General features: G+C 40.8%; 1 protein-coding gene and 1 long non-coding RNA gene across 9 annotated transcripts in view; one reads left to right on the top strand and one right to left on the bottom strand.

Moving 5' to 3' along the window:
- The window catches only part of RASEF (RAS and EF-hand domain containing), a 225,096-nt gene that overhangs the window by 50,040 nt on the left and 152,216 nt on the right, over positions 1-22,840 (bottom strand). For 7 of the 8 annotated variants that reach the window (XM_082401171.1, XM_082401170.1, XM_082401166.1 and 4 more), the window contains 3 exons: positions 8,589-8,735; positions 4,804-4,894; positions 772-867 (listed from right to left, as the gene is read on the bottom strand). In XM_082401171.1, the coding sequence (XP_082257297.1) occupies positions 772-867; positions 4,804-4,894; positions 8,589-8,735 (334 nt within the window). The remainder of the gene's footprint in view (positions 1-771; positions 868-4,803; positions 4,895-8,588; positions 8,736-22,840) is intronic. The other variant, XM_082401173.1, reaches the window with a different exon arrangement.
- The window catches only part of LOC309633027, a 105,721-nt gene that overhangs the window by 68,795 nt on the left and 14,086 nt on the right, over positions 1-22,840 (top strand). The window contains exons 3-4 of the long non-coding RNA XR_014247249.1: positions 10,827-15,955; positions 17,770-18,054. This is a non-coding gene — a long non-coding RNA (uncharacterized lncRNA). The remainder of the gene's footprint in view (positions 1-10,826; positions 15,956-17,769; positions 18,055-22,840) is intronic.

Below are 22,840 nucleotides of genomic sequence, written 5' to 3'. Positions count from 1 at the left end.
TCCAGTACTATGCTGGAGCCAATGTGTACCAGCAGGCGAGAGCCTATTTATTTTAAGCATTTCTTCCCAAACTCTGCATTCAGTGATGTCAACTTGGTAGCTTGAAATCAGTAATGGTGGGAATATTTATACCATGAAGATCGGCAAATGATACAAATGCCTCCTCCCTTCCTCCCCTCTCCAGAGCCTGTTGTTAAACATCTACCAGCATACCATTGAGTGAAATGGACCCTAATCATTAGAAACCAAATAGAGCAGAGGCCAAAACCAATCACACCTCTGCTTTCATGTCAACAGGTTCTCTCCCACTTCTTGCTGATCAGCGGTCCTCTAGATCTGGAACTTTCCACAGAGAAGAGAAATATTCATTTCATTTAATAAATATTCACCTGAATACATATACCTTGCAGTAAGCTGAGTGTAGGGCTACATGACCAGGAAAGACAGTATCCCTGCTGTCATGAGCAGACAGTCCACTGGACACGTGGGACTTGAGGGCACTTGGTAAAGACCAAGGAAAGAAAACTGAGGTTTGATGGACAACTGTTCAAGGGACCAGAAATATTTATTAGATCTATGCAGAAGATAGGCTGCCCTTATAAACAGAAATTATGGGCCTTTAAAAAGAATTCTTGCAAAGGAGTCCAATTTGATTCTGAAATCTGATCTATCCACTGCTTCAATATGATTCCGCGTGTTTTTAGTTGCTAAAAATGTAGACGCATTGAGATACTGAAAGTATCCCTCAAAGTCCAGCTGCCACATACCTACCTTTTTGAGTTTCTTTATTGTCACTTGTAGATCTCCCACTTCTGTTTCATACTGACGCCTGAGGTCACTGAGGGCTTCTTCAGCTTTGCGTTTTTCCTGAAAGAAAAAAAAAAAAGATTTTATTGATTTAAATAGGTTCTTCAAAATCCTGTAGGTGAGAAACATTTTGTGTCAAACTAAGGCTGACCCCAAGTCTCCTACACAGAGATAGTGAGAAGGTAAAACAGAAGTAACCAAACTTTAGATGCCCAGCACTTCCGGAATGGAAACTTACAAGACTGAAAGAACTGCGGAATCCCACAACCTACAAACACACGTAACCTGGGGTGACACCTCTAAGACCACTACTCAACTGTGATAGACGGCTGCAGCATATCAATTAACTAGCTAATTAAATACTGCTGTGTTTAATTAAAAGCTATGGCACAATCAAGGGCCCCAGTGCTTGCCTGAATCCTATCATGTCATCAGGGCTCAGGAAGGCCTGATGGGTTTACTGTTTTTCCAAGAGCTTACACCTTATCTAAACTCCAACCACATCACCTGCAAATTTCTATGCAAAGTGCTGCCCTGTAGGCTGGTACTTCTCATGTGTGTCACCCCTGGTGCAGAGAATGGCAAAAGGGCACTCCAGGAGGTCAGGGGCTGCAGCTCCCATGAGCCCAAATATCTTTCAGTTTCCTTTTTCTCTTAACACATTATAGAATTTAATATCCTATGTTCTGTATTCAAATAAAGTTTTAAGTTTATAACCAGTGGAGTTGAGTGTAATAAGACCTAAATAAATGGAGAATATATCAGGTTTGTGGATTATTCATTATTAGTAAGATGCCAAATCTCCCCCAGTTGATCTATAGATGCAATGAAGTCCAGTCAAACCCCCAGCAGGTTTTGGGTTTTTGTTGTTGTTTTTTGAAATTGACAAGCTGATTCTATGGAAATTGAGGACCTAAAATAGCCAAAACAACTTTGAAAAAGAACAAAGTTGAAGAACTAATACTAGACTCATTATGGAACTAATTCAAGACATTATAAAGCAATAATCATCAAGACAATGTAATACCAGCATAAAGATAGGCAAACCAATCAATGGAACAGAACGGAGAACCCAGAAATAAACCCAACACAAATACAGAAGACTGATTTTGGACAAAGTGCAAAGGCAATTCAGCAGAGAACAGATAGTATTTTCAACAAATGGGCTAGAACAATTAGATATGCATATGCAAAAAATATGAACTTTGATCCATACCTTACAAAATAGATCCTAAATGTGAAATCTAAAACAATAAAACTTATAGAAAAAACACAGGAGAAAATCTTTGCAACCTTGGGTTATGCAAAGATTTCTTAAATATCAAAAACATATCCATGAAAGAAAAAACTGATGCATTGGACTTCATAAAAATAAAAAATTTCTACTCTTTAAAAGACACTGTTAGGAGAATGAAAAGATAAGTCACAGCCTGGGAGGAAATATTTATAGATCAGAATATATAAAGGACTCCCAAAACTCAATAATAAGAAAACAAACAACCTAGTTTTAAAAGTGAGCAAAAGATTTTAATAGACGCTTCACCAAAGAAGACGTAAAATGGTTGCCTGACAAGGAGGGGCAAAGAAGGATGGCATGACACAGGGGCATGGAAACCAACAGTATGTGAACGTACCTTTATCTTGATTGTGGTGATGGTTTCTCGGTATATACACATTTCCAATCTTATCATATTCTACACTTTGAGTAGGTACAGTTTATTGCATGCCCATTATACCTCAATAAAGCTGTTACAATATATTTTTAAAACCCTAACTGAAAAAATGGGATAAACACTATATGTGCAAGAGGAGTCAAGGTCAGGAAGAGGTGAACATGGCTAGAGGACTAGGGGAGGGCACTGGGGAGAAGGGGAGACTTTCTCTGATCTTTGCAAAATTTAGGAAAGTGGAGAGGAGTTATCAAGGCAAAAAAAACAGCTGGAGTGCGAGCAGAACAATGAGCCAGGCCAGAGCTGCAGGGTGAAGAACTGTGTGTGGGGAGCAAGGTGAGCCACGCTTAGTGGAGGTGGGTTAGGGAAAATCTTCAGTCAGCGTGGATGTGTTATTCCAGAGAGACCAGGAGACTGGGGCAGACTGGCACACAGGTGTCATCCCAGGGCCAAAGCTGCTCCATTGGCAGCAGTGTGCTGAGGTTTCAGAGACCACATCTGTGCAGTGACTCACCAGCCACTTATGCCATCGCTGTGGAACAGAGAAAGATGCCATGTGTTCACCACCCCTGTACCAGAGCCAAGGAAACTGAGGAAGATGGTATAATTAACAAAACATGAAGTGATAAGGGGTAGGGCCATCGTCAGGTGTCCATCACCAACAACCAGTTTGGGAAGTGCTTAGCTGGAAGAGGCAGAGATTTGATGACAGAATAACACATATGCTTGATAAGTGTGTGATGAATGAATGAATGCACAGATTAAATGGATGGAGAGGGAAAAAGGCAGAAAAAAATAGGATGTTACTGTTTCTAGACTAGAAGAAATAAAGCGCTAACAAAAGAATGGGACAATTGGGCTTCCCTGGTGGCGCAGTGGTTGGGAATCTGCCTGCCGATGGGGGGGACACCGGTTCGGGCCCTGGTCTGGGAAGATCCCACATGCCGCGGAGTGGCTGGGCCCGTGAGCCACGATTACTGAGCCTGCGCGTCTGGAGCCTGTGCTCCGCAACAGGAGAGGCCGCGATGGTGGGAGGCCCGCGCACCGTGATGAAGAGTGGCCCCCACTTGCCGCAACTGGAGAAGGCCCTCACACAGAAACGAAGACCCAACACAGCCTAAATAAATTACTTAATATTTTTTAAAAAATGGAGTATCATTAATAATAATAAAAAAAAAAGAATGGGATAATCATTGCAATAAAGCTGGACCATGGACTTTGAGCCATTCACTCTGTGAACATGACTTCCAAACAGTTATTAAGTGTGTTATTAAGAGATAAGACAACCAAGAGACCCGAAGGCACACATGTGGTAAAGCAACTGAAGGTGAAGAATCTGAAAGGACTCAAGGTACGCAGAGCACCGGAAAAGAGCAGAACAGCAATGGCCACGGTGCCCCTACCATACCTCAAGCACTGCGCTAGGCACGCATACAGATCACCAGGCTCGACCCTCCTTAAAGCAGGTAGGTGGCATTATCCCATCTAAAGTTGGAACAACAAAGGCTCAGAGGTTATGTTATTTTTCCAGTGCCACTTAACTGAGATGGGGCAGAGCCAGGAGGCAAACTAAGGTATATTGGATGCCAACACCCAGGCCCTTCTCACTCAATTTTCTGCCTCTCAGAGTTAATGGGGAAAATGAATAGAAAAAAAGGGAATGTTCAACCTGATGTTAGCTACTCAAAGAAATATGTCTATTTTCTGTTTTCAGTAAACATCAATCACCCAAATATATTTCATAAGGGAAAAAGATAATTATTTCTCCTATGGAAATCACTGAAGGTAGCACCCAACTTTCAACTATGAGAGTTCCTATATTGATGAGTAAAAGTATGTCCCATTGTAAAACAACACTAAAATTTGCAGAGAGCATTTTAACTTCATTGTAATCTAGATTTAAAGTAGCGGTGGACGTGGGCAGCAAGACAGTGGTATTAAGGGTGAAGCCACCATCCTTTACGAAGGTGGGCTCTGCCTTCTCCTTCAGGCCTCAGCTCTCCTGTCTCCTCTTCAGAGGCCCCTGACCTCCCAACCCGAAGCAGCCTGTCTATCACACATGCCGTTTCTTTACTGTGCTCGCTGCCATCTGAAATTAGCCACTTTATTTGATTACTTACTTACTGTCTCTCTCTCTCTCTCTCTCTCTCCCTCTCTCCTTACTCTACCACCCACCCCCGCCCACAAAACCACCAGCACTAACAATGCCCTTGTTGAGAGCGCCTGTGGCAGTCTGGACTTGCTGCACCCAGAGGATGCCCGGTGCCCTGTCCATAAAAGGTGCTCTGAGGATTCGTCGCATGAAGGGGCCATCCCACAGACTCACGTCTTTCCGCGTCTTGTGTTCTGCAGCCTGAATCCTCTGATCCATTTCCTCTTCCAATTCACTCAGCTGCATGGCTGCCTTGTCCTGGGCTCTGAAATTTAAGGGGATGCACACCTTTTCATTATACTCTTGGCCTTGTAACATGAAGAGAAAACTCTGACCTCATCTATTTCAAGCTCTCTATTTTACAGATGAGGAGAAACATACCATTTAAAATAATATTCCCTGGGGCTTCCCTGGTGGCGCAGTGGTTGAGAATCTGCCTGCTAATGCAGGGGACACGGGTTCGGGCCCTGGTCTGGGAAGATCCCACATGCCACGGAGCAGCTGGGCCCGTGAGCCACAACTACTGAGCCTGCGCGTCTGGAGCCTGTGCTCCGCAACGGGAGGGGCCGCGATAGTGAAAGGCCCGCGCACCGCGATGAAGAGCGGTCCCCGCACCGCGATGAAGAGTGGCCCCCACTTGCCGTAACTAGAGAAAGCCCTCGCACGAACCGAAGACCCAGCACAGCCAAAAATAAATAAATAAATAAAAATTTAAAAAGTAGCTATAAAATTTAAAAAAAAAAATAATAATATTCCCTGTTCCTTCCACATAATAAAATGATGTTGGCAATTCGATCAGTTGGGTGTAAAGGGACATTAAAACTAGATATTAAATAAGTGGAATAGAGTAGATTACATGGTCTTAAACTAGATTGTAGCAAAGAACAGAGAAAGATACCATATTGCTGGGAGGCTCTCAATAAATTCTGAAAACCTTTTTTGCTGCGATGACTGAGCTACAATCCCAGACAAGAAAAGAACTCCATGGCAAAGAGATGGTTAGATACAATTCTGAAATTTTAGCATACGAAACACACAATGCTAAATGCTATAGTTAGAAGGGAAAAAAAGAAGAGATCTCAAAAATTATTTCTGATTGGTTCCCTAAAGTTCTAGAATGTAGATATAGTTGCCCTTTAGAAAATTCCTGTTTCTTTTATTAATACAATCAATAAATCATATTTCTGTGGAGGCAGAGAACACTGATCTGCCAAAAAGTTAGAAATGAGAAAATTTCGTTGAGAAGATACCCAGATAGTTTTATTTAGCAGTTGTCTAGTATGGAGACACCTGTCACTTTACAATGATTGAAGCTTCAGATTAAGCCCTAAAAAATTTATTTTTTGTTCTCTCTCAGCTCTGTGTCCAATTATCTAAATTTTCACATGCATATGTGTTGCCTACTCAACTAGATTGTAAGTGACTTGAAAGCAGCCACCGTGAGATTTAGAGTCAGTTTACTTGGCCCAATGACATGGTGTTAATAAAAGTAGAAACAGGACCTCAGTAGAAGGCCTCTGTCTTCCAGTCTGATAGCTTCTGCTATACCATCCCACCTGCTTTCAACTTATTTACTCCCTCCCAACACAATTTGTTCATGCATTAACTTAATTTCTACATGAGCTTCCAAACAAGCATTGATGGGTGGAGGGAAGACGCGGCAGTAAAATTCTGAGTGACTTATCACTATTTTCTGCTCCTGTGTACTTCCTCTTCACCTTACAGCCTGCCCGAGGTTATGTTAACCAAGTTTGGACAGTCAGCTAGTTCTAGTTTGTTTACAAACACTTGATGTTTGAAATCTAGGCATTATGTATCTCCACAGCAACTTTTGGGGTTTTGTGGTCAACTCTGGGGCTGGGAGTAGCTAAGCCACACATCCATTTCTCCTTTTGTTATGACCATTTTTTTCCAGCCATTCCTTCTAGACATCCAGTCCCAAACATCTGGGCATCTGGGACTTCTCCCGAATGTGTTCCTTCTGCCTTTTTCACTTCTGAACAACTCTTTTTTCTTTCTTTTTTATTTTTGGTGGGGGGGGGGGTAAATCAGGGTAGTCTATAATGACACACTGTTTGCCCCAGCCAATTCCCAATTCCCAGTAAAGCGTCTACCATGTTGGGAATGTCCACTTTAACCTTAGTCCAGGGCTCCTACCAGGACACTGGGAACCCCTTCTTCAGGTGCAAGTGCTGAGCAAAAAGACTGAGGCCCTCCCCTAACCAAAAACAGAGGTGGGGACGCATGGTCCTTAGTTAAGGATGTAAGGGAATATTTACAGTAGTCACTTAAACACCTCGGCAAGGTCTCTGCCAGCTCAGAGAGCGGCCTTTAGGAGGCCTTGGGCTTAGGATGGAGCCCGACTTCGGATCCCACCCACAGAGCACAGAAGCTGGGAGGAGAGAAGCACCACCAGCTCCACATCACGTGACGCACTCCGTCCACAGCAGAGAGCAGCCCCGCTGGGAATGAGAGCAGAGGGAAGAGAATACCATTCTTTTTTCCCTCATGGGCTTACACAGGACTATACTTAGAGGTTATGTGTGAATGTGTGTGTGTGTGTGTGTGTGTGTGTGTGTCCCATGTATCTGTGTGTGGGTCTGTGTATACGCACCTGTGTGTGTACAGGGGAGTTAGTGTGTTTTCACAGATATTCACTGGACTCTTTACAAACTCAGTATGTGTGTCTGCCGGTCACCCCTCAAAGGAGGCCAAATCTGGGGCTCTGATCCACACCCCAGAATGCTCTACAGAAATTGATGATCTGAGGACCGCCCTATGATCCCACTGAAAGCCTCTAGCAGGCAAACTTGAGGGAAAAGATCGGAGTCAGGAACTGAAAACGTTCACTTAAAAAGCCCCTGTGAATAGTTCAACTCTTGTATGACTCTAGGACTATAAAAACAGTCCTATTTAGCATCAGTGTTTTAAAACATTTTCTCTTCTATATTTTAATTACTTCACAGGGTCAGCTAGATAGTTTTATCATCATGTGGAGGGAAAGAATAAAGAGAGAGGCACGGCCTTCACCTGCCCCCACGCAAATGGGGGGCATCCTATGAAAGGGGCCGTTTACAAGTTCTGGGCAGAGACCAGTGTGGTACGCAGCACACTGGGAGCTGCTGGTGGCAGAGCACGTGGAGGTGAGGGGCATCTGTGGGGCAGAACACCCAGGAATTGTGACAAACAAAATGCCCTCTTTCCCAATATACGCCAAAGGGGTGTGGTCCTCCAGGGAACAAAGAGGCTGATGTTTGGATTGCAACACATATAAATTCTTTTTTGGCACTGGGTTGCTGTTAAAACCAATAAGATATCCTATGTAAGCCAGCTGTGGCTTATATAAACCGTATGAGAGTGAGGGTTCAACGGTTTTTAGGCTTTCAGGTCAAGCTGGTGAGGAGGGTTAGAGAGAGGGAAAGAAACACTGCTGAGCACCCACCATGTGGTAGGCCCAGTGCCAAGGGCTTCACCCAAGCCTCACCATGAGGTCTCCACACCCCGAGGATGTGAATATTTACAGCCTCATTTTGCAGATGCAGAAGCTGAGACTCAGGGAGATTAAGTAACCTGCCCAAAGTCACTCTTCTGTCAGTGACAAGGCCAGGCTTCCAATGGAGTCTGCCTGCCTCTCTGGATGAAAAGTATCCTGTATGTTTCAAGTGGCTGGATATAAGATAACGAATCTCTTTGAACTAACTGTTCTATATGGAATCCCAGGGCTTGAAGGGTTTATATGGTAGGATCATGGGGACCTGCTGATGGATTGCTGGCTGACCCTACAAAGTAGTGTCTGACTCAGCTTCCCTCATGCTGGCTTAGTTTAGAAAGCTCCAGATTCCTCAGGTTCGGGTCGTCCCCCCATACCATATGATAATGCAGTTCCGTCTTTGTGCCACTTGGTCAGAGAGCCAGTTAAAGGACCCCTTCTGCCACTTAGACAGGAAAGACTACAATACCTCTTCACTGCAATGGCCAGGTTTTCCATTTCTGTGCTTTGAAGTTTGATCTCACGGATAAAGTTCTTTATAACATGTTCATATGGCTGAATTAGTCTTGGCTCCACGAGGTTGATGTTTTGATACAAGGTACTAACTTGCTCTTTTCTGCCAAAAAAATTAGATTAAAAATTAAATAAAACCGAGTAAAAAAAGTCAAAATTTCAGAATATTTTTTAGGAAAGAGACACATAAGAACCAAGGAAGAAAAATGTAACAATAGAATGACCAGAATGGAGGGAAGATAGCAGTCAGAGATGCTATCGCACTATATTCTTCATATTATTATTATATTTTTAACAGTGGAACAGCAACTTCATTTTTTTCCCCAGCTTTATTGAGATATGACTGACAAATAAAAATTGTACATATTTAGGTTGTACAGCGTGATTTTTTAAGGTGTACAATGTGATGATTTAATATTAGAAGATGGAGGCCAGTGAGGGCAGTGGACATGCACAGGGAAGGATTTTTTTGTCACTGCTGGGTTTTTTTCTTTCATAGAAAGTTAAATAGATTTACAGAAAAAAAGTTAGGTAGCAAACTAATTACTTAATAATATGTTCCACCAATCCCTATAAGACATACTTCAGACTTTATGATCATAAAAGTACATATACCTACTGTTTTATAGTCAGTTAAAAATTATTTCATATATATTATATTTATATGTGAGAATCCTCATACTTGTTATTATTAACATTTGTAAAAGACAAATATTTCAGAGTCATTTCAAAAGAAAACCTGGTAAGACTGGGCAGCTGTTCTGCTAGGGGATAAAGGAGTGAGTCAGTGAGGCTGGTGGTGTCCTTGACTCAAGTTTGGGAGCTGATGTTCTGAGTGATACAGAGACAAGGCCATGTGAAGACACAGTCAGACCGCCATTGACAAGCCAGGAAGAGAGGCTCTCACCTCCAGCCCTGCCACTACCTTGATCTCAAACTTCCAGCCTCCAGAATTGTGAGAAAATAAATCTCTGTTGTTTAAGCCACCCAGTCTGATATTCGTTATCAGAAGTACCTAGGCAACCATAGCAAACAGTGAAAATTTCCAAGGTCACATAGTGACTGAGTGGCAGAATTGGGATTCAAACTCAGTCTGATACTGCAGATCACACGGTCAACCATTACATTATATTGCTTCCCAGTGGTGTTAAACATCTGAACATTGGCAGAAGAAATGGGATTCAAAATCATTACACAGAGCTATGAAACACTTCAAAATGTAAGGTATATATTAACCCAAAGATTATTTAGGCATGGCCCTGAGGTGTGTCCACGGAGCTATAAACTCTCCCAGCTTTTATCTTAAAAATAAACTGCTCAATGTGTGCAGAGGCCAATTATGATTGAAAAGAACTGCTCAACTGAAATATTATTAATAAACCTGCAGGAATAAGTCACTTTATTTGGTGATATAAGACACAGAAAGTTGCCATCATCCTTCCTGTCAGAGCTGAGTACAAATATTGGCTACGGTAGTGAGCCATATTTATTAAAGAGGAGCAAAAAAAAAACAAAACAAAAAACTCTACTCTTACATCGTCCCATGTAATTTCAACGTACAACAGGATCATTAACTTCCTTGCCTTTTGTCATTTACTGACCATCAGCGGTATACGAAGCATAAAAACTTTCTCGTTAATAGGGACCTGCCTGTCAAGGATGGCCATTAAGATACTGTCACCAAGAGTCCTTGCTTCTTGGCTACCTGCACAGCAATAAAATGTTCAGAAGTAGATGTCTCCGAAAATTCCCTGAATTTCTGAAAATTTCTAAAATAAGAAAGGAACATAATGATTGCAAATTCTCTTGAGTCCTTTGCTGGTCCTGGTATTACACAGAATTTCAGGAATAGTTTACAGTGAAGTGTACAAATAGATTAATTATAGAAAATGTCTGCCACTGGCAGGAAATAAGTTACATGGTTAACTGTTGTGTCAGAGACTAGCTGGATACTCATCTACGCTGCTTCTTTTTATAGGGCACACAGGGGAGAACTGACTCCTCAGAACCCTGGGCAGGTAGGCTGGAGCCATGTGACTAGTTGTGGCCAATGGAATGGGAGCAGAAATGATGTGTTTGCCACTTCCATGTTTGGCCCCTAAAATCCTTTGTAAGATCCTCAGCTCTTATGCATTCTCATTATCCCTCTCTCATATCTATTTCCTCTCTCTTTCTTTCTCCCCTCTCCCCCCAGCCCTCTCCTTCTCCGCCTCCCTCCTCATTTCCTCATCCTCATGGCTGAAGTGAAAAACTCCACTATGGCGAAACCATGTGATGAAATATGTTTGGATCACCACACGGAGGGAAACTGCTCGGGAAGGATGCCTGACCGCGTCAATCTTCCCAATATGAGAGAAAGAAATGTTTGTATTTTGTAGAGCCTAAGGCTTGGAAGTTCTTTGTAAAAGTCAACTTGAACTTAAAAAGTTGGCGTCATACTTTCCTAATTTGTTTTTTTAAATCATCACCTTCCAGATTAAATTACTTTCTTACCTCCTTCCTTGATAGCTTCATATTAAATAAATAATAAAACTTCTATGACCAGGGTGAGTCTTTACTGCTACCATCCATTCTCTTTCAAGGGAATAAAAGACTATTCTGAAGCATTCATATAGTGAAGCAGACATTTATTAAGCACCTTACATATGCAGTCCCAGCAGTGATCTCAGCTTTTAAATGTACTATTCACTTAATCCTGACAACAGCCTTATGAAGAAGTTATCACTAGTATCCTCTTTACCACAGAGGAAACTGAGGTGAGGAGAGGTAAGTATCATTCTGGTATCAGAGCTAGGATTCCAATTCAGCCCATCTGGCTCCAGAGGAACTAGCTCTTCATACCAAAAGTAAGTGCTAATCTGCTTTTCAGGGGTCCCAAGTGCATGTCTCCATTTAAAAAACTTTGATGTACCAAGATTTTTTGAAAATTATTTTAGAGGATAGGTATTATTGCTACAAGCACCATCTACATTACAAAGGGACTCCTTTAACGAATGAAGGCACAACTAAGATTAAGATGAGATAATCTGATCAATTCTTATTTACCTAAAGCTATTTGGGGAAAGCACTACCGTACACAGTGAGGCACACTCCCTTCTCCCCCTCCTTTTGTCTGCTTGGTTCATTCTGTGAAACTTATCTGTGAAACTAGAGAACCATCTGGATTATGCCTAGAGACTGCAATGCAGTGCACTTGGCGATTTTCACACCTGATGCAAAAAACAAAACAAAAACAAAAAATACTTTATCTTAACAAGATAATACGTGGTCCCTCTATGTAAGATTTAAATGCTGTGCCCTGTACAGGCAGCTAAACACCTACGGATTCTTCAGCTCAACAGACTGGGTGCCATTACTTGGTACCAAGACAGTCTTTTTGTTCTGCTCCCGAGACTAACGGAGTCACCAGTCTCTCCCAGTGTCCTTGCTCCTGACGTCAAAGGTTAAACAAGCAGACCACACAATGCTGCATACACAGCTCTGTTTTCTCCTAACCCTCACCCAGGGTGGTGCCTCTGGGTGCTGAAAAGGGTGCCCGGTAGTGACAAGACTTAATTAAGTCCAGGGCCTCATATAAGACAACTATGCTTGGATTCACAAATACCATGCAAACCTGTTTACAGGTGTACTAGACAAATACTGGGTAAAGATTAAGGGTCAGGTCATGCACGTTACTCAGCCAAGATGAAAAAACAGTCTCTGCTTCTGTTCGGAGAGAGCCACTCACGCTAAGAATAATCTAATTTATATCTTAAGGAAAGAGATCAAATGAAATGAGAAAGACACACCCTGGATTACCAACTGGTTTTAGATGTTTAAGATCTGAGCCTTTTCATCTTTTTGTTCAATAAATTACAAGACAGTTTGTATGAAAGACAGTGATAATGGCAAACTGCTGATGAAAAATTCACAACTTAAAATTTTAAAATGATCCCTGGGAAATAAGCATTGTAAATTGCAAATATTCCCACTGAAGCTGAGAGATAAATTATCTGAATTTAGGAGGAAAAAAATAGGTATAATTAAGATTGGTAAAAATTTTAAATGTCACACACTTCCATAGGATTTACATTTTACTTAGAAGAGCACATATTTATCTATGTTTATGCATTTGTAATGTAGTAAGGCCAGTATTTAGAATGCCTGGACACCTCTGGTCTCAGGACACCCCTGGGAAATAGTCAAGTGCAGACAACATCATTCCAGGCTAAAGAACACAGTGACCCAGTAAGGTTGGTAGGAAAATTGGCCCTTAGATTCAAAGGCTTGCTGCTTTAAGCACTGAAATAGAGAGCTAACCAATTTATTCAAACCGTAAGTTACATAGATCTAAAACCCTAAATGGTTCTCTGTGGACAAAAGCAAACAGTATTCAATGCCAATGTCTACATCATCCTACACTAGGGATGGCTGGAAGAAAACTGACGCTATGACCCTAACATCTGAGCACGGGAAATTAAATATCCAGGCAATCCAAAGGGCACTATGTTAGATCCTGGAAATAAAATGCTAAGAAACATACTGAGTACCTTCCCTCATTAGGCTCACCATGAAGATTGAGTACAAGATGCTCTGATAGCATAGAGCAGGTGAACATGACCAAGCCTTCCAGTATGATGACCTGAAAGATGAGTAGATGCCAACTAGGCAGAAGTGGGGTGGGGGTGGCCTGTTCCAGGAACCAATAACCATAGGTTGAGGGGTTTGGGGGCAGGGGAGGGGCCGGCAGCAGTTCCTGTAAATGGAAGAAGCTGGTGAGGCTGAAGAGCTTAGAGTGGGGGAGGGACCAGCAGCATCAGATTGGGGGAGAAGTTAGCAAGAGCCAGGTGACTGCACAGAGCCTGAAAGCACGGTAAAGACATGGGAGAGGGGCAGTTATTCTGAGAGGGTGGTAAGGTGCTGGAAGGTTTAAAGGAAGAGACAACATGATCAAGTGTACATCTTAACCATTCTCAACTTCTCAAAGTTTTGGCTGAAGCAGAGAATTAAGCGAAGGATTTTGAAACAGGTTTGCAGATAGGAAGGTAAATCTAAGTCTACTGTAATTTAATCCAGAAATGTGGGACTTCAGGACTTTTCACTAGCTTCTACTTTCCTTTATTATAGAATGTGTAAAATTATAGACAACTAAAATCTTATCATATAGACAGATCAATGAAACAGAATAGAGAGCCCAGAAATAGACCTACATAAATATAGTCAGCTGAACTTTGACAAAGGAGCAAGGACAACACAATGAAGCAAAGACAGTCTTTCAACAAATGGTGCTGGTACAACTGGACATCCACATGCAAAATAATGAACCTAGACACAGATCTTACACCCTTCATAAAAACTAACTCAAAGTGGATCACAGATCTGAATGTAAAATGCAAAGTTATCATACTCCTAGAAGATAAGCCTAGGAGAAAACCTAGATGGCCTCAGATAGGGCGATGCCATATTAGATACAACACCAAAGGCATGATCCATGAAAGAAATAATCGATAACCTAGTCTTCATTAAAATTAAAAACTGCTCTGCAAAAGACAATGTCAACAGAATGAGAGGCTAAGCCATAGACTGGGAGAAAATATTTGCAAAAGACACATCTGATAAAGGACTGTTATCCAAAATATAAAAAGAACTCTTAAAACTTAACAATAAGAAAAACAACCTGATTACAAAATTGGTCGAAGACCTTACCTGACACCTCACCAAAGAAGATATACAGATGTCAAGTAAGCATAAAAAAGATACTCTATAAAAATTAATTAAAAAAGCAACTATACTCCAATAAAAATTAATGAAAAAAGATACTCTACATCATATGTCATCAGGGAAATACAAATTAAAACAACAACAAACTATCACTACACACCTATTACAATGGCGAAAATCCAGATCACTGACAACACTAAATGCTATTGAGGATGTGGAGCAACAGGAACTCGCATTCATTGCTACTGGGCATGCAAAATAGTAAAGCCACTTTGAAGACAGTTTGGCAAATTTTAATAAAACTCAGCATTCTTTTACCATATGATCCAGAAATTGTGTTCCTTGGTATTTGCCCAAAGGAGATGAAAACTTATGTCCACACAGATGTTTATAGCAGATTTATTCATAATTGCCAAAACTTGGAAGTGACCAAGATGTCCCTTAGTAGGTGAATGGATTTTAATAAACTGTGGTACATCCAGACAATGGAATATTATTCAGCATCCAGACAATGGAGTATTTTTCAGCACTAGAAAGAAATACGCTACCAAGCCATAAAAAGGCATGGAGGAACTTTAAATGCATATTACTAAGAAAAAGAAGCCAATCTGAAAAGACTACATACTTTATGATTCCAACTACATGACATTCTGGAAAAGGAAACACTTGGAGACAGTAAAAATATCATTGGTTGCCGGTGGTTGGAGGGGAGGGATGAAGAGGCGGAGCACAGAGGATTTTTAAGGCAGTGAAATACTTCGTACGATACTATAATGATGGCTACGTATCACTGTACGTTTGTCCAAATCCACCGAATGTACAACAGCAAGAGTGAACCCTAACGTAAAGTAAGGAATTGGGGTGATGATGTGAAAATGTAGGTTCATCAGTTGCAACAAATGTACCACTCTGGTGGGAGCTGTTGATAATGGGGAGGCTGTGCATGTGTGGGGGCAGGGGGTGTATGGGAAATCTCTGTACCTTCCTCTTAATTTTGCTGTGAACTTAAAACTGCTCCAAAAATAATAAAGTCTTTTTAAAATCTGATAGTTCATTTCTCTTTGGGAATAAGGATAATGAGTATATTCCTATTCAGGTGACACCAACTGATCTTTTTGGCTGCCCTGGACAAACCATACTGTCATTTAGTCAGTTGAAGGGGAAAGGCTGAGCCTCCTTCCCCCTTACAAGTTAAGTGAAAATGAATGATCTCCAAATGTGCTCTTATTACATAGTGCACATACTTTCAGAATAAACCCCAACTGACTGGAAAATAAATTCCAACAGCCAAAATCCAGCTGTGCTGCTAGAACAGGGCAGCATCAGTTCTCTTTCGGAGATTCAAGTCTTGCTTTCCAGACAGGATGTACCTCTGCCCACTAACAGCCTCACACTGGCCGCCTGTAACTGGAAGTGATTCCAGTCTGTTTTCTCACAACAGGTTTTGCTCTTCATTAACTCAGTCACAGAATGGTGATCTGGCTCTCCCTTCTAGAGAAAACAAACGATGGTTTACTCAACCTGGTCCCACTACCCCACAGACTGGGAAACACAACCAGTCCAGTGGCCTGGGCTTTTCTCAGCTGTTTTGCTGCTGCTGAGTCAGAGGATGATCTAGTTCAGGTATTCAACCACTGTTGCCTACTCCAGGACCCCCAGCCCGAATACATCTCCTGCGGGTAAAATTCCTCCTGGATTCACGTCACCCTGAAAAAATATTCTACTTGCCTAAGTACTTATTTGGGAAACATTTCCCAAAAGGTTTTATAAAATGGAAACTTCCTGGCAGGTGAGCATGTTAACTAGATTTATGCAAAGTCTAGAAACATTTCAAATTGCAAATTGCTTCCTCTTTAAAAATCACTGAAATTTAGTTACTGGGAGTTTGCCAATGGGGGGAGGAAGACAGAGCCAGCAAGAGGCACCGTGCTGAAGGTTTAAGGACCGCATACTCGAAACAGCTGAGGGCTCCTGAAGTCAGGAAGGAGGAGCGCACGGGGTAAGTGTAATGGCCTGGCTAAATTCACATGCTTCCTCAGCACATCCTGGCCTTGTGACCCGCGGCGTAACACTCAACCTCTTGAGCTCCAGTTTCCTCAGTTATAAAGTGGGTATAGTACTTGAACCTACCACGAAACGTAAGGATTAACCCAACTGGAGCACAGACAACAGTGCAAGGCATGCTATAGGTAATTGATAAACATTAGCCATTGTCACGCTTCCTCTTGACTCCTCTCCCCAAATGAGTTGGAGAGAACTAGGTGGTTATCTCCTGTCTGCTTCTATGTTGTGTATTGGAAAAGGGCTGAAAGGAAGAAAGCCGTGTGGTGTGGAAGCCCCTTGGACTGAAATGTTGTCTTATGGGGCCAGTGCAGGGGAAACTGAAAAGTGAGAGCTGGGTCACGCTCGAGGTCAGTGTGCAAAGCTTATATAGTCCAGGAGTCAGTAAACCTTTTCTTTAAAGCACCAGATATAAAATATTTACCACCTCTGTTGGAACTACTTAACTCTGCCATTGTAGCATGAAAGCAGCCACAGACAACAATCAACGAATGAGCTTGGTTGTGCTCCAATAAAACTGTTTACACAAACAGGCAGAGGGCCAAATGGGCCTTACCTTGATCCCTGTTATAGTGTATTAGCATAAGGCCCTGAGCACAGGAATGGGGATGGGGCAATGCAGACCTAACCCTTCTGTACCCAGGAACACAGGCCTTTGCTCTCACCCTGTCCCTAGGTCCATATCAAATTTTTTTATTTATGGACATCACATTATCAATGTGCTTATATATGTAGACAGTGGGCAGGTATATGTGGGAATATGTGTCTTTATTTCAGAGTTCTTACCTTATAATGCACATTCACTCTCCCAATATTTCTCTTCTATCAATTTACCTTGAGTCAAGTTAAATGTAGGCATAATCTAGTAATGTTAGTACAACTATGTGTATTATAGTTATTTTTCACTGAAAATTTCTATTTTGGCAGGAAAGATAGGGGTTGGGGAGAAAATAAAGAGTGCCATATCAGTTTCTGTGCTAAATTTTCCCTTCAGATGACATCTGTCACCTTCCCAGGTTTGCCAGGAACAATTCCAATTTAAGCCTGTTGTCCTTTAGCATTTATCCAGAATTTCCCCTTTTCTGTAATCAAAAAGTTGCATTAACAGGTAGTAACTGTTATTAAACCGTGTACTAACTATACTTTAAAGGTTTTTTTAAGCATTAAAGTTATTAACAGCTGCATTAAAATAAGCCAGGGTGAGTTAGTGGATGTGCGCTTTTTACCTTCAGCGGTTCACCTGGTAGCGTGAGACATTTGTGCAGTGAAAAGACTTCTCACTAATGTGCTGCTAAATCAGAAGACAATCAGTGATAAACCCATCTCTCCTTTCCTGACTCTCTCTAGACACAATGTAACTAAGACTTTCCTTTCAGGAGCCGGAAACAGGAATACTCACTGATAAAACAAATTAAGCTTGGACAAGAGAAGCTGGATACAGATAACTCCTACGGGTCTCGATGGTGATGGAGAAAGATGGAGGGGTCTGACCTGCGGGCCACCTGGAAAACCAGCCAGTTGTGCCGCTACCCGCAGATAGATGCACAGTGCTGCCGGGAAGCCGTTTGGCCACATCAATGGGAAATTAGGAAATTACAGGCACAGTGTACAGGAAATAGGTACAGTAAACACAAGTTGGAGAGTCCTGCCACAGAGCAACAGTAAGTAACTAGAATGTTTTCGCTACTGTGATTTAACCATTTTTAGTGTGGTTTAAATGTATAACCAGTTATTTTACTGGATGGTAATGCTTTTACATTTTGCAGTAAATCCTTTTAGCAGCAGTGACCCCACAAGACAAACAAAGATGCATGCTTAATAAAAAGTTCAGTACCAAATTTCCTTTCCTCAAGAACAATGGTGATAACCGTGTAACTTGCTTGAAATATTTAACTGTCACAGCCAAGAGGAGCCTCAGGAGGCATGACAACTAAGCATAATGTGGTGTCCTGGATGGAATGATGGAACCAAAAAAAGGATATTAGGGAAAAACTGAGGAAATCTGAATAAAGTATGGAATTTAATTACTAATAATGTATCAATATCATTTCATTAATTTTAACAAATTACTACACCAGCGCAAGATGTTAAAAGTGAGGGAAAGTGGGTGCAGGTTATATAGGAACTCTCTGTACTATCTTCACAAGTTTTCTGTAAACCTGAAAATATTCTTTAAAAATAGGCTTATTAGAAAAAAGTTTGTCAGCATTTATCCTCCACTATAGTGAATTAGAGTGATATCACTAACCACATGAACCAGAAGGCACAAATCTCCTGAAGAAGCATCAGCATCTACATCTTTTAAATTTATATTCTGTACCAAAATAAAATGGAGTTGAAAAGGCCTACATTTCTGAAGCATCTAAGTATGGGAAAACATTCAAAAGAGTCATAAATGGAGACAATTTATTTTACAAGTCTTGTCTTATAAAAGCTAAGAAACTTGTCAAAGGATTTGTCAAAGAAAGTACTTGAAGGGAGGCAAAAACAGAACTTGTGACAATCAAGGGCTGAAATATTTACAAAAGTCAATATTCATACATGTCAGTACCAAAAAAAAAATTGAGAATATCCTCTGTTTAGCAGAATCTGCCCTAAGCTTATCACAGAATTTGCTCTAAAATCTACATGCAAGGGCATACACTCCTCTTCAACCTGCTGGCTGCCTTTTGCCTTGATTTAATTTTCCCCTTTCTCCTTTCACATTGTTTCCAACAGGGAAGCAGCCAATATTTGCTATATAACATACACTAAGAAAGCTGAAGAGAGTCAAAAATCGTCAACTGGAGAAAATGTCCTGTGGGGATTTCTAACTAATATTTCTGATACACAGAGACCCCTTCATTTTCTTCCACTTCAGATTTGTGTGTTTGTGGGTTGAGGATGCTGAAATCAGAACTCCATCCAAGCTAAATGGCTAAAACAATATGGTGAATCCTAAATATATTTCAATAATAAATTAGGATGCATTTTAAACAAAATAATGTTTAAGTTTATAAATATTATTATATATGTGAGTTCCAAAAACAAATTAAATCACATGATTTTATGAAGATCAACATGGACTTATTAAAATATTGCATTACATAGATAACCCATCACCAGCTTCTATAGAAGATAAGGATTTGCTTGTCTTTCTAAAATCTCCCAAAGACTTCTTACTATACACCACAGAAACATGAGTACCAGCAAAGAACTCATTTTCTCTCCTAAAATTAGCATATTCTGGGATATAAGTGCATTCTATCTGTTCACTCAGCAGTAAACATTTTTTTTAATTTAACTTCTTTATTGGAGTATAATTGCTTTACAATGTTGTGTTAGTTTCTGCTGTATAACAAAGTGAATCAGCTATACGTATACATATATCCCCATATCTCCTCCTTTTTGTGTCTCCCTCCCACCCTCCCTATCCCACCCCCCTAGGTGATCACAAAGCACCGAGCTGATCTCCCTGTGCTATGCGGCTGCTTCCTACTAGCTATCTATTTTACATTTGGTAGTGTATATATGTCAACGCTACTCTCTCACTTCATCCCAGCTTACCCTTCCCCCTCCCTGTGTCCTCAAGTCCATTCTCTACGTCTGCGTCTTTATTCCTGTCCTGCCGCTAGGTTCATCAGAACCATTTTTTTTTAGATTCCATATATATGTGTTAGCATACAGTATTTGTTTTTCTCTTTCTGACTTACTTCACTCTGTATGACAGACTCTAGGTCCATCCACCTCACTACAAATAACTCAATTTCGTTTCTTTTTATGGCTGAGTAATATTCCATTGTATATATGTGCCACATCTTCTTTATCCATTCATCTGTCGATGGACATTTAGGTTGCTTCCATGTCCTGGCTATTGTAAATAGTGCTGCAGTGAACATTGTGGTATATGACTCTTTTTGAATTATGGTTTTCTCAGGGTATATGCTCAGTAGTGGGATTGCTGGGCCATATGGTAGTTCTATTTTTAGTTTTTTAAGTAAACTTACTTCTTGAATTCGTATTTAATATATATTGAATAACTGCTACTAACTATTGAATGACTGGCATTTAACTCTAAATTATTATTGATATCATGAAAGGATAACTGTTAGGTGCATAAGCTACAGTCACATTGTCTTCAACAGTTAAATCTCGACCTTATGCTTGAGTATACATGATACTGGCAAGGAAATCTGTTGGAGATTGTATACAACCTGCTCTGGCCTTCTTAAAAGTCTTTCTGAAAGGTTATAGGAGTTAGCCCTGATAATCATGTAGTTAAATGAGAATTTCTTTTCTATGACATCTTTGAACTATCTTAAAACTATTTGTATACATGTAGTGTTTGTTTAGTTACTGTACAAAAATATCACAGAAAAAATTTTAGTCTACTTTTAAGAATCATTGACTTTTACCTACCTACCTTGCTACCTAACCATCAAAAACCAATAATGGCTTTCCAGTCTCTCTGTTTATGCAGAGATGGACGAAAAAATATCAAAATAACGCAAAGTTAGTTGTAGAGATTTTCTTACAAATTTTCTTGAACACACTTCCCCTCTAAAATAAAATGTTGTTGACATCTTTAATTTTGACATTTCAACAGTTAAAACCCTTTGAGAGGTTCTTGGTCTCATTCAATGATGCCTAGGGTATATTTTCCACAAGACAGAAGTTTCCTGAGATAACACTCCACTGCTCATCAACTTTGCACTTCATTGCTTCCCTAGCAACCTGCAGGGAAGTTTAATTACTTTTTCATTTGATTTTCTGAAGAACCAAAGGGTGATTTTCTGAAGAACCAAAGGGTGATTTTCTGGAATGTGATTTAAAAAAGAAGGTAGCCGAAAAAAGCTATTAAAATCTGACTTTTCCACATTATACCAGGATCAGCTGCCCGGAAAACTAGTCCCCTTCTGTGCTCCCAGAGCCACAGTCCACTGGAAGAGCAGCCAACCTGCAGATTTGCAAACACCATCTCCTGAAGGTATCTGATCTCAGCCCCTCTGGAGAGCCAAGAAAAGAGAAACCGGTCTTCTCTCGGGTCATCATCTTAATTCTCTGGTTCATCAGATGATGAAAAAGCAATTTCAGTCAACTGTGCATTTACATTCATTTCAGTTTACATTTTTCATCCGAAACCTTTATTTTGCCCTCGTTTCCAGTTCTGCTTCCCTGAGGTATGAGCTGCCCTCTCTCACCTGTGTGGATAACATCCCTCCTGGAGTGTACAGTTGGCCTAAAAGCCACTAAACAAAATGGAAATAAAAGCTGAATGGTTGCTTTAAATACAAGTGGTACTAAAGAAGGAGCTGTAATAGGTTATTACAATAATCGGCCTGAGTGGACAAGGAGACCCTCACAAAGCAGCAGTATTTGTTTACCTCCATGTACAGTTTTTGTAGCATTTCCCCGAGACTCAAAGAAAAGAGCATTAAAAATAATTTCAATAACCAACTATTGGTCTGGGGCCCAAGACCCAGGTGCAAGACTTGCCAGACTTCTGTGGATTTATCTCAGCATAACACCATGCCTACTCTTGGCTAGGTGCGTACTTCTCACATGTATTCATAATAATATAAATCCATGTTTTGTGCTTTTCTTTTTTTTTATTGGAGTATAATTGCTTTACAGTGTTGTGTTAGTTTCTGCTGTACAATGAAGTGAATCAGCTATATGTACACATATATCCCCTCCCTCTTAGACCTCTTCTGCATGTGATAATTTCTACAAAGACAATTAGAACTACAGTGTCTACCTTGGGGAACTTTCAAGATGAACAAAAGGGGGCAAGGAGTTAAAATATAAATAAAAATGGAAAAGGAATAAAACTGCCCCCCAAAAAATTAATTTCAAAATGACGGCAGCACTCCAGCCCTTTGAAGCTCAGGCATCTGGCCCTGAGAAGAATACAAAAGCAAACAAAGTCAGGAGAGAACAAAGAGCAGCCTGTGAGCCCCCTCCCTGGCACAGGAATAACTAATGCATTCAAAGGGGTTCTGAACACAGTTCTAATACATCTGACCAGTTTGCTTTCTGCGTCTTCAGTAAATGAAGGTACCCAGGAAGGAAGGAAGAACTGACAATAGTAAACTGTCACCTGGCAGCCTGACAGCCAGAACAGAAAATGCACACAGGAACTCAAAAAGCCAAGCTGAACTACCATCCCCACAAATCCTGGGGATACGCTACACCACAGCCCAGGATGAAACTCAGCTTCATAATGATGACCCTGAGTTAGCAAGGAAAGCTGAAGTTATTTTGAAAACAGTTATTAAAAGCAAGGCACTGTGTGAGTTCATATGCTTACCAAAAGATGGACTGCCCATCGTGGCACGCTGTGTAATAGCCACAAAGTAGAAATGACCCAAATGGCCATGAAAAGTAAAATGGATAAATTGTGATACCTTCACACAATGAATACAGTAGAGAAAATGACAGATCTACAACTACAGGCTCACAAGCATA

The sequence above is a fragment of the Balaenoptera borealis genome (assembly GCF_965194805.1).
Source record: "Balaenoptera borealis genome assembly, chromosome: 8".
Lineage (NCBI taxonomy): Eukaryota > Metazoa > Chordata > Mammalia > Artiodactyla > Balaenopteridae > Balaenoptera > Balaenoptera borealis.
Note: the sequence above shows the minus strand (reverse complement) of the source record. Positions and strands in the feature narration are given on the sequence as shown.